Source organism: Accipiter gentilis, chromosome Z (genome assembly GCF_929443795.1).
Source record: "Accipiter gentilis chromosome Z, bAccGen1.1, whole genome shotgun sequence".
NCBI classification, from domain to species: Eukaryota; Metazoa; Chordata; class Aves; order Accipitriformes; family Accipitridae; genus Astur; species Astur gentilis.
In genome coordinates this window covers 29,970,865-29,985,511 of record NC_064919.1, presented here as the reverse complement: position 1 = coordinate 29,985,511, position 14,647 = coordinate 29,970,865, and the positions used below count along the sequence as shown (strand labels likewise).

Sequence of the window (14,647 nt, the reverse complement as noted above, 5' to 3'; positions counted from 1 at the left end):
TAAGCAAAGCTCAGCCAAAGTTATCCTATTTTACTTGAAATAAGAATACCCACAGCCTTTTGGACCAATTTAAACAAAATCAGCTTAAAAACATACTGCAAATTAAACTACTGCAGTCAAGCTGTCAGCTGAACTCACAGAAACACTTACAAACTTTATCATTGCTTTAAATCAGGTTAGTCCAATCCTTTATCTTGCTTCTCTGCAATTAATTGTTTAAACATTAGCTGTGTTCAGACACATATGACCAAGATATGAGGATTTAACAAGCCACCATGGGTCAGGTGAACTATGATAATTCAACAGTTGTATACTTGCAGTCCACAGCAAGTGACAGGTGAAGAATATCTGCTTGAATGTCTGCTGAATAAGTTAAGTCATGGTAGTTGTACCTGCTTATGGGGGAGGGGGCAGGGTCTAAAAACTGACACACTCTCAATACATAAGTTCAAAAAAGACACTAATGACTGCAGCTATGTAATGACTGATACCCACACTGGCAGTGCCAAGCAGTTTTCAGCACACACTTATGCCTGGTACAAAAAGCTGGAAAGGACTCTAGGCCAGAGCTGCAGGAGCCACTGGTAGCTCAGGATTGCAAAGAAGCAAAGCCTTATAAGCTTGTGTCCATCCCTGCTCTGCAAAGCATGTGTAAAAGCATAAAGACCGCATCTGAATTTGAGGACGTACTTAAGTACAGTACACTTATGGAACAGACAGGGAGTGCTGAGCTGGGGCAGGGTGTTCACTGTGTGTTAACTGGCATAGAAACTTTAGCCTCTGCAACTCTAACAAGACAAGAAGAAAAATAATAACTTCAAGTTTTCTACTGCTGTCAGCAGGTAAGGTGGAATTTAAAACAGAATAGACATTTCGTTGAGTAAGAGAATGCTATTTTTATGTAGTAAGTTTTCAGAGCAGAACTTCCTTAGAGCAGATCAAAACAGGAAAAGATAACTAGAGATGCTACTCTAGCAGTTGCAACACCCACTCAGAGACATAAAGGGGAAATAATCCCCCACAAGTGAAAAAGGATGAGCTATAGAACACCATGCTTGCCAGCCAGCTCTTGTGTCACTGCCTCAAGAGGGAAGAATGTCTGAACCTTGCAAGCAGTGACACAAAATAGTCACCCTGGAACTGACCTTAAAATCCATTGGGGAAGTGAAACATGATAAAAATATCTTCTTCAAGTGTCTCCTCTCATTTTTTAAACTAGGACCAAAAAAAAAAGGAAAAAAGAAAAAAAAGGAAAGAGTGCCATGGCTGTCTGTTACAGCTATCGTGCTATCGTGTATGAATAAAGCAGCATCAGAGCAAAGACATCTTGTGCTGAGGCATATGAGGGACTCAGAATAATGGGGCAGGATAGACAATGTTAAAATCCTGAGTATCTAAAGCTTTTGGTAAGGCCAAGCAAGGTATATCTGTAAAAGGAAGATGAAGACTCCACTTCAGCCTGTAAGTTGAATGGACTCAAAATCTCTGTGGGTTTGGTAAGCTTCATTTTGTGGGTACTCTGCAACAGATATATGAATTGCTACAAAATGAAAAAGAGCAAGGAAGAAGGAATTGCCCAATCTAGCAGTATCAAAAATGACTAAAATTCTTCATTACCTAAAAACAGAGCTACCAGAGCTGTAGCTGTAAAGGATAAGACGAATGCATCAAAAGTTATCAATAACATCAGCCAAGTCATTCAGAGACTCACTTCACAAGCACTCTGATGTGAGAAGTGGTGACCACAAATGAGTCTCAAAGAGCAAAAGAAATCATGTGAAATGTACAAAAACCTAGGGCTCTGACTAAAAATAGTCATGTGATCACCAGAAGATTCACCTTAGTAATCAGCACCCACCCTGACACCTAGAATGAATAGGCCTAATACTGTTTCTGTTAGCAAACAACTAGCAACATTTATGCATGGACTGAGTAGCTTGCACATTATTGTAAAACATAAGAGGATGCAAACAGTGCCAAAAAAAATAAATGTGCCTTGGCTTCCATTATTAATTTGGCTACTTACAGTCGAAGCTTATTTATCTATGTGCTTACACATGCTTATAGAAGTCCTCCAACGAGTTTCAAGTGGACCTGAATTAGATTCAGGTAATCAACCACTTGATTAACAGAGCTGAAATTTCCAAAATGTCCAAGAAATTTATTTTTCAATAAAATCTTGAGATGGGCAAAAGCCACTGAATCTTACTATCTTCTCACATGCCTAGAAACCTTTTCTTATCTGAAGTTGTCAGTAGCATATTCAATTAAATGTATGCCCAGGTATTATAGTTCACATAAGAATCATTGTATAAGAGATGTTTAATAATGCTAACATTGAAATATTTTAATTGATTCATCTGACTGTATCCAGATATCTTTTAATACTGAAAGAAAGATGATTAAGAATGAAGAGTATATGCTATTGTTTTAAGTTCTCTGTGCTACTGACTCATCTGTACCATGGGGATAGTAGTACTTCCCATTTCCATATAAGTGCTAAGAGGAAAAAAATTTACTATGGAATATTACAAAAACTGAGTACATACATGTACAGAAAAGTACATACATGAGTGTCTGTCAGTCTTGATGCTGGTTAAGAATAACTTTTTTAAACCTCTGTTCTGTCCCACAAAGGGCGCTGAAAATAGTGCAACAAGGTTATTCTGATAAAACAGACATGACAAAATAATTTTTTAAAAGTGCTAATCCACATCCAGCTGCATATAAAATTCAAAAGTAAGCTCAGTTAGAGGAAGGAAAAAGCCAGCATGATTTTCAGTCAAACCTTGAAGTAAAGGTGTTCTGCAACCTTAAGTTAAAATGTGTAAATAAACTGTTCTATTTGAGGTGGTCTTCAAGTTTTGTTTTGATGAATAAAACTGTATCTGGGGTGTGGCCTGAGCCCTTTGTGGGCAGGTGAGGCAGATGTGGCTTGCTTTTATTTGAAGCCAAGCAGCTGTCTGCAACATGTTTACAGGACTCAGAGAAACATGGTGTCACAATCTGTGGTTGACCTACGGTTTTTCTTTGATAACCAGAAACAGATGTTCATAATACTTAAATACCTACTACAACTCCCAGTTATCTGATAAAGTACATGTAACAGACAGCATTGTCTCTGAACAGCTTTCCAAATGATATAAATATGTACTGCTCTGGGGCAACACGGTGACATTTCTCTACTTAAGTGCATTTTTCTTGGTTTATTTTGTACTGTAGTCTTTGTACTACACAACTATTACATAATGGCAAACTCTCCCTCATCTGCCCCAGAATTCTATGGATTAAGGAAAGAAAATAAATCACTTCAACATTTGACTTTTAAGATTACAAATAAATTTCTATTTTTAGACATTGTCAAGAATACCGAAATATGACCTCCAACACTTTTCCTGGGAAAATCATTCCTTTCAAGCAAGGCAGTGCCAGAAATCCTCACTGCTGGGGTATCTGGACTTGTCTGGACCCTAGCCATGAGGGGAAGTCCCTGAGTGCATCCTCAGTATCCAGGAAGGTGGGCTAGCTCTCCAGCAACCACATTATTGGAAACAGAGATGGACTAAGTGTTTACCTAGTCCACACTCTGCCCCCGCTGAAGATGTGTCTTTATCTACATCACCCCCAGCGTATGTAGATCTAATATATTCCTAACAACCTCCTGTGGTGGGGACTCAGCAAACTCCCCATGCAGTCTGTGTCAGTGTTTCCCTAGCCGTACTGGCAGCACAGTATTCCTTGTGCTAGCTCAGATCTTTCCCACAGCAACTAAAGAACTGTTCTTGTTCCTTATACCTTGCCAGTGGAAGACAGACTATTCTTTACTCTTGGCAATAGCCTTCATTTACCTCAGACTAAGAAGCCATCCAACTTTTTTGGTTTAAAACTTTTTTGTTTTTAATTCGATGGGTCGTGTGTTGTACATGACCCCTCTTGTTGCCCTCCTGCAGACTTGCTCTGACTGATTCACACAGGTCTTTAAACAACTTGATTTTCTAACCCTATCAAGTTCTGACTCCGCTTTGCACTCCCCAGCTGGAAGGCAGAAGGCAGCTCTCACTCAGCCTTTGAAATCACCAAGGACTACGACCTAGGTAAAGCATTCTTTTTGCCACCTACATTGTTTTAATTAAAAAAAAAAAACAAAACAAAAAGACAAACCAAAAACAAACTGTGAGGCAACAGGAGGTCACAGCCTGCCCTTGTAGATAGCTACAGCTACAGCACCCATTGGCCTCCTGAAGAGGTAGTGGAGACTGTGAGTATTTGCACCTGTGTTGGGTTTGGCTTAAGCCTGGGTGAAAGGGAGTTTTAAGAAAACCTGTTCAAGGAAAGCAGCATTAGAATCATAGAATTATAGAATAGTTTGGATTGGAGGGGGACTTTAAACGTTATCTAGTCCAATCCCTGATTTGGATTTGTTAAGAAGACGCCTAACTGCAACTAACCAATGTTCCTGGCATTTCCCTGCCCATGGAGGACCACTCAAACAGAAGTGCCATATCACCAGAAGTTGCTGTCTGGCTCTGTCTCCATTCCAGTCCTTCCCATGCTTGTCAGGGGACCTCACTTTCCCTTGACCAGAAGGATCACTTCAGTAGCTGAAGCAGGTACTAATTGGGCACCAATCTTCAGTGGGCATGCAAAAGGAAAAGAGGGCTTTTAAATAGAGCATGACTCAACTACTGCTTATCATATGAAGGCCAGCCATAGGCCAGCTTTTCATGAAGTTAAGCAAGATAGAGCCAAAAGAAAGGAGTCAAAGGAGTTAATCACCCCAATTGACAGTGAACACTGCTTTTCAGTTGAGGCAAGGGTCTAAGGAGCCAAAAAACCCTTAAGCTTTGTTATGACTAAAGCAGACTAGAGAGTCCCCATTTGCAGTCTTAGAGACACAAAAGATCTGAAGGGAACAGTGTAACTGACCCCAAAATGTTGATCCAAAAGCTCCAGAGCAATTGTACACCTCCATTGCCAGTTCAGTATTTACTGCTTGTACTTCAAGGACTTACCATAGCTGTTTCATATTAACTTGAAAGATAAACATAATAACCTGAACCCTTCTAAGAGGAAGTTGCAACTTTTTTTTTTTTTTTTTTTTTTTTATGATGCTGTTAACATCTTACAAGTTCTCACACTTTTCTGACAGGAAATTTCCACTCATCGACTTGTCTGTTACATTGCAAAGAGATAAATACATCCTCAACACTTTTTTTTTCCCCCCATTTTGCCTTCCTGCAATTCAAAACCTTCATCTGCTTCTTCCAACATAAACGCCCACATTTAATCAAAATAAGCGGAGGAAGAAATTCACACACTGAGACCTCAGACTGTAGTTCATTTCACAGAGGTCACAGATCATGCTGGCATCAGTCCTGTGTGTAACTCTTCCCCAGACAGGTTTGTACCATCTCAGCCACATCTCTCCCTTCTGAAAGTACGGCCTTCAATACAACTGAAATTTCCTAATTTCCATAACTGGAAAGCCTTCACACTGCTACGGAGACTAGAAAGGACTTAAGACACAAAACCTTGCAGGTGGTGTATTCTCTCTCCATGGCTGAAATCATTCAGACAGAAGGGGAGCCAAGCAAGCAGTCTTCTTCCCTTAGGCACAGGAATTACCAATTATTTTTCAAAGAAGTTGTCAGCAATCAGAAGGTAACATCAGTTGGAAAAACCACTCTCCCACTAGACCAATCATGACTGGCAAAACTGTAAATGTGCTACAGTCTCAACTAATTAATAATACCCATCATTTCCACCTCAATCACAGAAAGTCTAGCTCTTTCTTCTAAGGCCTGTTTAACATGTCCAGAGGGCTGCTGCCCTCCCAAAAGAGCTGCTAACACTCTCTAGACTGCCTCTTCTGGCTGCAAAGTCCCAGAAAGTATCTTGTGACACCAGAAACGCAGTGGAAGCTTTTCATCCTCCCACTGAGTCCTGATAAAGGAGCTTTTTCACTCACTGACTCCTATCTGAGCCTGGTCTTGCCAAAAATTCATAGCATCTTTGAGGCTGATAGACTGGTCACTAACCTGAGCAAAAATAAGATGGCCAGAGATGATGATCATGGTCAACAAAGCAAATAGGAAAGCATAATATATTCCAGCTGCCAGCCAACCATGTCCAGACACACCACTGATCAACAGTCCTTGCACAAAGCAAAACTAACAAATAATTTCTACATTTCAAAATTGCAACTGTGGGTGTCAAGCTGATGTAAGACACAAAAGTAGCTGACATTTATGGGTGATTTTAAGTTTTATGAAATGCCTTTCTGCTGTGCACTAATGGTTTCAGAAATTATTTCTCCACTGCTAAGAACTGATCACTTTTTATACATTATTCAACAGGCACTCTTTTTTTTTGTTGTTTTTCTCTTACCATTATTTGCTATGGTCAACCTCACACCACAAGACCACCAGTGTTCACACTAACAGTTGCAGTAATAGAGTATGAATCATCTTCACGGTCTACACAGTGCATGTAATGTACTTTGGAGGGTTGAACGGTTAGTTTAACCATGAGAACACTCTAGGAGATTGCTAGACACATCTGAAGTTAGTCCTTATAGGTCCATAAGTGTGAAAATATTTACAGCTAAGATGCTTCTTACTGCTGTGACAAGGAAGAAAGGTGTACAGCAAGCAGCCTGTAAAAGTGAAAGAAGAATGCACATTGTTTAGTCAGCATCGTAAGGGAACACATATCACAAGTGGCTGCATGTGGCTTCTTCAGGGAAAAGCATGCCAAACTTCCCTCCCTCACCGCTGAGTACCATAACTGAATATGCTATGCACATTAGCAAAGAGGACTTCTGGAAAGAAATGACTGGCTGGTAGTAGTAATTCCTTTCATGTAGTTTATGTCAAATTTTAGCCCTAAGTCACAATAATCTAAAATCTTTCACCGTTCCAGTGAAAACACCTGCTCTCTGCCCTGGTGTTCATGATGGTAGCTATTTCATCTCAAAACAAGACTAGCATGTGGACATCTAAATAACCTCAGCTTGATGCTCTCTCCTGTACAGAAAATCTTTACACTGATAAAGTGGAACTTTTACTGCTTAAACCAGTGTAAAAAAACACATGTTTTTCTTCACTGTACTACTGAGACAAAAAAACATCCTTCACTGTACAATTTTTAAAAACCATCACATAATCACATCATGATTCTTAAGACCACATCAGCAATTTCTAAAATGAGAGAACTTCCCATCCCAGCCAACACTAAGGAAAAAACTGATGTTGAAACTCATGATTCCAGTAGATTGAGATGATACATGTCATGACAGGCTTAAAAAAATCTACAGCATTCTCTACTGTTTTACCTCTTTGTCTGAATGATGTCCTTCTACTTTTTAAACAGGTAAAAAATAAGCATAACCCAAGCTTAATTTTATCTCTTAATTTTAATCAAAAATTTATTACAATTGTTTTACTTGTTAGTTGTTCGGCTTGAGCAGCGAGGTGTATTGGTTTTAAATGGTTCTGAAAGATGACAATTTTTCAACAAAATGGCTGAAAAGAGTTATCTGTCTCTACTTACAGTCATTCAATGGCTTCCAAACCAGTCTACTTCACAAGTAAAAGTGTGCTATTTTCTACTAATTGTCAGAAGCATAATCTGAAATTTCAACAGTATTCTGCTGAAGTTACTCAATATTTCTCCAACTTAAATTGTCAACTATATGCAAATAAATTTTAAATACTGTTACTAATACAGAAAATCTGTTTACCTTTCCTAGACTACGTTGGAGCAGAACTTAGCCTTTATGGAACAACTATAGACTGGTCAAACAGGCTGCATCTGAACAGATGGTCCTGGAAGATATTCCATTCCTGAGCTGCACCTCAGCTGCATTTTAGGGCGACCACCAGGTCCTCACCAGTAGGAAACTCAGGTGCCTAGGGAGCAGCCCAGTGCCCGAGGGTCGCTTAGTATAGGCAGTCAGGGAGTGGGGACTCCACAGAGCAATTGCCAGGCAGCCGACACACAGCTACAGGCTCCAGAGTACTAATCTGCTGCTTACCCAAATCCTGCCACACTTTCCATCACTGACGCTCTTCCACAGCTTTCGCAGCGGGGCTGCGCTATGTTCATTATAGGGCAAGACTTCCAGAACATCAATCCTTTACTACAGCTTTGTATGTTTCTGAGCTACTCGTATCTTCTGCATGTTTTAGAATTAGGGACATAAAATAGCAGTCATTAAAAAAAACCCTAAGCTACTTGTTCAGAGAAGCCATGCTTTCATACATGGAAACACTGCCTGTTTAGGGATTTTGTAAGCTGTACTTTAAAAAAAAAAAGGCAGAAAGGGAAATTACATAGAAACCACATTCTAATTAGATCAAATTCCTATTCAAAATCTTAATATTCAGAAAATGAAGCCCACTCTGCTATGTGATTGCTGCTAAAAAATAGCTATTTTCTATAATTTTTCACAGAATGTGACACTCCTAGCCCTCCACACTGCCAACCCATGCTCCATAAGCTTCTCACTGGCCATCTTCCTGATTAAGACAGGGAAGACACAATGTCAATACAACACACTAAGAGGCTTCTGATTTCTCTTCTCTCAGGCCCCAAGGTGAGCAGACCTACTATAATTACTAAGACACATCAGAACTATCACTCACTTTAACTCTGCTGCTGTGTCTCCCCCGTCAGCATGAGCCTAAGGCTCTTTTTAGCCTCTCTGATTTCAGGAAAGAAAATTGCGTAAACATGGGTATTGTCAACATCTGACTTGTGACTTGGACTAGCCACAGACAAGGTTTGATTCGAGCACCTGATGTCCTAGCTCTTGACTCCTACCTCTAAGTTGTCTGCCTAAGCCCCCTTTGTAGTTAAGGGAGAAAAATTCGTTCAGGGTACTTGCCACCTGTTCTATTTCAGACCTTTAGGATGAGAGGAAAACATGTCCTAAAAGTGGCAGTTTCTGACCACTGACTGCAAAAGAGTTCTAGACAACGAGCTCAAATGTGGACATGCATAATGTAGGTACTGACTGCATGGGTCTGATTGACACAGCCAGATGAAAACATTTTATTTATTCTTATGAAGGATGACTTGACTTTGGAGTCTAATGTAATTTTGTTGTATTTAACACGGACACCTAAATATGTACAGTTATAAAACATCCACCTACAGCTATAAATCAAATTACTGTTTTCCAGACCAGAAGAATTATAGGCAGTATGAAATGTAAAGAATTATGGGTAATATGAAATTAACTGCTTTTTAAGACACTCACCTTATTTCCAGTACCAAAGAAGAATTGATTTTCCAACCTTCTACAGCATGCTGGAAGATTGAGGAGCCACCCTTTCGAATTATCTTATCAGAGCTATTGATCATTGATCTACTTAAACTCAGTTCACCATCTCTGCAATGCAATATAGAAAAGACACAATTATATCAAGGTTAACTCTAGTTTTAAGTAATTTACATTACAAGCACCAGTGATTTTGCCTTTTATCCACAACAAAAAGAAGCCATTATCTCTCTGCTTGCCAAGGCAAATAAACGTTACCTGTGAGAAATCTATAGGACACCTATATCTAATACCTGAATATGCAATTTACGAGCTTAAATATGTTTATATTTGTAATGAAATAGACTTAACAAAAATCACAATAAGCTCCAAATTGTGAATCTGGACTAAACTTCAGTATGTTTGTGAGGCAGGATCTGCACTTCTATGTTCCAAAATTCCAGGACTAACTACTAATTAAGTGTTAACTTCCAAGCCTTCGTCCAGCAATTGCTCATGTTCTACAACAGTGGCCTAATAGACTCCCTTTGCCTCCTACTGATACTATACTATTTCATGCATGGAATTCTGGAGTTTAATGGCATAAAAACCCAGAATTTCCTCAAGACGACCTCAAACTTTTGTATGCACACTTCCAAACAACGCCAGTTGTCTTACCCTCTTCATCAATTTTATCATGTTCATAAATTTTGATAAGGTAACCTTAAAAAAATAAAAAAATACTGTAAGCTGTGGGTAATGACCACTGAACATCTGATGAGGTATCATAATGTTACCAGTCGCAATACTAGCCAATAAGTCACACAAATGTGACAGAGAAGCTAAAATACTACAAGCACAACTTAAGGCGTTAGGTCTAAAATGTGTTTTTATCTCCATATATTTCCATTATCTTCCATACTGTTCCCATTTAGGTGCGAGAGCAACGTTCAGCCAAGTTCAAACATAGCTGTTAATCATAAATATATCAAAGTTGTTGGATATAACATTCTACCATGTAGAATATCTTGTATTTCAGGAGTATATATAACAGTAATATACAGAAATCTCTTTATCTGTTAATTAAGTGTGCTCTGAAACACTGCCAATGACAATACAAGCTAAGTGAAGTTAAACAGAGCTTTTGACCACCAGCCATTCAACAAACAAAAGGGAAAAGATGTGAGACCATAAGCTTTCTAGGGAATCACTGACTCTTGTTCTCCTGTGGCCTTAAGTTCTTAAAACAATTGGATTCTGGCCCTCACTAAGAGCTACAGCAACATTACTGCTGTGTATATATACACACCCATGTAAATATATATATATAAATTATTAATATTTGGTAAATTACATAGCAGACTAAACTCAAACTAACCTGCAATGGGACATTAATTAAGCTAAATTAACAGCTGGTAACATGCAGTCATTTGCAAAAAGTGCTATGATTGCAAAAGCTCCTGTAACAAACCAGTATTACACACTTCATCAAGAACAACCCAGCATCACTAGTACCGCTCTCCCTCCCTCATCCCCTCTATGCCAACATGCTGCAGCACTGACCTGGCACTGACTGACTCAGAGGTAAGACTGCCACCTACTGAAAAACCTGCAACTTCAAGCAATCGTGTAGGTACAAGATCTGTATGCAAATTATCCCAATCATGCTAACTTGAGGGCATGGGAGGATGCTGCAGAAATCCCTAAATTCAATAACCAGAATGTAATTAATACTTTTTTCTATTTTAAAGTGGTTTATTCCCTAAAAATTTTCCATAATTGTTGTAAATATATTTATTACATATATTTTCCTATATATATTTTCTAGATGCATGGAGTGCACGCATCTAAAGGAAAACTACCAAAATACATCCAGGTAAAGTACTTAGTCTAGAAGTACTTCAGAGACCTCTCCACTTTATGCTGGGTTAAATGTTATCCATTAGACACTTTAACAGTGACACAGCTGACAAAACTTAGCAACAAAATATGCTGCCAACACCGAAAGCACCATAGCATTTGAAATGTGGTTGCCTTCCATATTCACTATTTCCATCTGCAGTGAGCTATATAGATTGTACAGTAAAACAATGTTAAATTATGTTCACATGAGCTAAAAGAAGGTCCTAGGCACTCTGTGTTAAAGTTCTACTATAAACACAAAGATGTTCAGTTACATGCTCCTCTCCCTTTTATTGGTATTGTTTTATTTAATTTGCACTTACAGTAATATTAAATAAACTAACACATAAAAAGCTAAATTTACTCCAGAAAATTCTTCACTGTGTAAAAAATGTGAAATAAATTTGGGCTACTTTGTATCTTGTAGAATCACTACAAATCCTCTCTAATGTAAATGAAACAGTTGCTGCTGTGACAGCAACTTGTGGATGACAGTGTCAACCTTCACTCTGAATTACTTTGCCTCGGTGACCAACCAGACCAACCTGAAGACAGTTCATTAAATACAAAAACTGCCCTCAAGCATATTCTGTATCAGTAGAAGATAACACTGTTTAAGAAACACTGCATTACACATAATATGTGTCTCATTACTTGCTTAATCTTCGAAGAGATAGTACTGTCTAGTTAAAGAAGGGCATGCTTTCACACTTACTGTCCTAGCAAACTTTGCTATGAGAACACAGCTGATTTAAGGTTTATCACATACATTGCACATAGTCCATTTTGGAACATCTGGGATTTACCTGCAGTGTCACTAATACCCATAAAAAAGGGCCACCTCGTGCATTCACAGTTCTGGATTACTGGTACTTGTGGAAGTAAAACATCCCATGGAAAACTGACTTTGCTTGCCCATGTGGCCAGTCACAAATAACCAAATGGCATGAGCCCTTACTTCAGGAGAAAGGCAAGTATAACATCAACAGTGGCAGCAGACACTAACGGTACACTTAAGGGTTTTTTCCCCTGCTTCATACAGTAATGGATGGGACAACAGGCTGGGAAAAGAAACTATATTCCAATATCCTTAACCAAAGTGAGTAGCACTATACTCCACAAGAAGCCTCACTGATATCAATGAAGTAGAGATATCAGTAAATAACCTGGCAGAAGTACATTACATCTATATTTTTAAAGTGTTGTTAAGGACATAAATATTTATGGCTAAATACATTTACTTTCTTTCAATTAATATTAAATCTTCAGTTCATTTGAGTACCTTTTAAATGGTGTCAAACAATGCATCATAAGCTGGAGGGGGCTTTTTTTGCAAATATATATGGATTCTACCTAGTGACTAATTTCTGAATCATTTGTTTTCACATGTATTTTTGCACACCTACAACCCCAAAATTTTATACTTCTGCACATCTCCTAAGGAGGCAGATACCACAGCATCACGGCAGAAACTGGTCTTACACCCAGGCAAGAGGGAAAGTTACAAGCAAATCTTTAACACCAACAGAAGCAAACATCACGTCATTAACCACACACACACACAGGAGAAGCCACCCCCTGCTCCCGGGAGGTGCTGGGGCCACTGCTGGCCAGCTGTACCCAGCTGCCTGTGCCCTGCTCCCACATCGGCCTGCCTGGGCAAGGGCCGGGGAAGAAGGATGCACTTTCTGCCTTTAACTCTGGGGACCACGAGGTCGTAGGGGGGCTAAGCAGGTTGTAATTGCCCCAGCTTCCTACAGGCCCCTACAGGCACTTACAGCCTCCTTACGCCTCCTCCTCAAATTAAGGCAACAGTTTACACCAAAGCACGAAAATCTGCTGTGAATGCATCTCCCCCCCCCTCCATTGGCACAAGCAAACAGAAAGCATGAGCCCCCTTCCCTGCCTTTGCTGATCTCACCAAGCCACCACGGAATTTACTGTTAAAACAAAAAATTATACCCCTCCAAGGAGAAACAGGCTTGGTTGAAAACCCAACATCTTGACAGGATTGCTGCAAGTTGAGAGAAAAATGAGGAATGCAGACATGCACGTACACAAACACAATGCGCGACAAAGAGAAAGCTGAGGTGCCAACAGAAAAATGGCAAGGGACTTTTCGCCGTTTATTTTGAACAGAAGACAGGCAGGAGAGAGAAAATACGCAACAGAGTGTCTCAGCAAGGGACCAGAGTTTCCAGCGGAGCAGCCTCGGGAGCTAAGGGGGATGTCCCACACACTCTCAGAGCAAGCATCCCCAAAGAGCACCGAAGTTAAACACAGCTCCCGGGCAAACTTCAAGGACGGAGGCAGTGGCCACCCGCAGCCGCCAGCCACGCCAGCACGCTCGCCTCTGCAGGGCTCCCAAAGCACGACAGGAGGCACAACGCGCTCCGACGGCTGCCGCCGCCACCTCCAGCCACCCCGGCCCTCGGGGAGCAGCCGCGGCCAGCTGAACTTCCCCGGCGCGCCCTACTACTGGGGCTGGGGGGCAGCAGCACCAGCAGCAGCCACGGCAGCGGGCAACCTCCGTCCCCGTCCCGCTCGCCCCCAGCCCGCAGCCGCTGAGCTCCGCCAGCCGGACCCGCTCGTACCCCCGCCCCGAACACAACCTCCCCAGCGAGAGCGCCAAGTTACGGTGGCACCGCAGGGGAGCGGGTCACGGCCCGGGGGTCGCCGTGGGGGCCTGAAGACCCGGGTGGGGCCGCGTAGAGGACCTCAGGCAGGAACATCCCCCCCCGCCGCCCCCTCGGGGAGCCCTCCCGGCGCGGCGCCCCGCAATTACCCGGCGAGAGGTGCCTCCTGGCGCTCCTCGGTCCGCCCTATTTCTTTCGTCTTATAAAAGATGAGGAGGAGACTTATCGTGCACACAGTCCACCTCTTCCTGACTGAACGCATGTCTTCTGCGAAACGCGGTCCCCCTCCCCCTTTTCCTTTGTTTGTCAGGGGTGTGCGGAAAAGAACTCCACACGCGGCACAAATTGCCGAAAACACAGTCAATTTCCCCCCCCCCCCCCGAAATAATTAAAGAACAAAAACAAAAGCCAGGCGGGCGCAGACGCTGGGGGTTGTTTGGCGTTTAGTTTGTCTTTCTTTCACCCTGTCCTCCCCTGCCCAGGAGCCAGGCTCGCAGGCGGCGGCTGGCTCTCCTCGGCCGGGGGGACAAGTCCGTGGCGGCGCCGCCGCTGCGCGCCCGCCGAGCCGAGCCGAGCCGAGCGACTCGCGTCGCGCTGCGCTCCACCCGCCGCTGCCGCCCCGCTCTACCTCCGGCTCCGCTGCGGCCCCGTAGCGATCGCGGCGGCTACGGCTCTGGGAGGACGCTGGCGCCGCCCTCCCCGCGGCGGGGCGGTGGCGGGCGGAGCGCGGCCAATGGGCGCCGCGCGGGGGCGGGCACCCGACACCGGCCCGGGGCGGTGGACAGCGGCGGCGAGCAGTCGTGGCTCGGGGCCGCGAGGGGGAGCGGCCGCGGGAGCGGCGGCGGGA

The 14,647-nt window shown here is 42.2% G+C and overlaps 1 protein-coding gene across 1 annotated transcript in view; it reads right to left on the bottom strand.

The window, feature by feature from the left end:
- Positions 1-14,320, bottom strand: part of ST8SIA4 (ST8 alpha-N-acetyl-neuraminide alpha-2,8-sialyltransferase 4) — a 60,728-nt gene extending 46,408 nt beyond the window's left edge. Inside the window, exons 1-2 of the mRNA XM_049796373.1 lie at positions 13,950-14,320; positions 9,263-9,394 (exon numbers count right to left, since the gene is read on the bottom strand). Coding sequence (XP_049652330.1) covers positions 9,263-9,394; positions 13,950-14,062 — 245 coding nt within the window. The 5' untranslated portion in view covers positions 14,063-14,320. The remainder of the gene's footprint in view (positions 1-9,262; positions 9,395-13,949) is intronic.
- Positions 14,321-14,647: the final 327 nt, after the last annotated feature.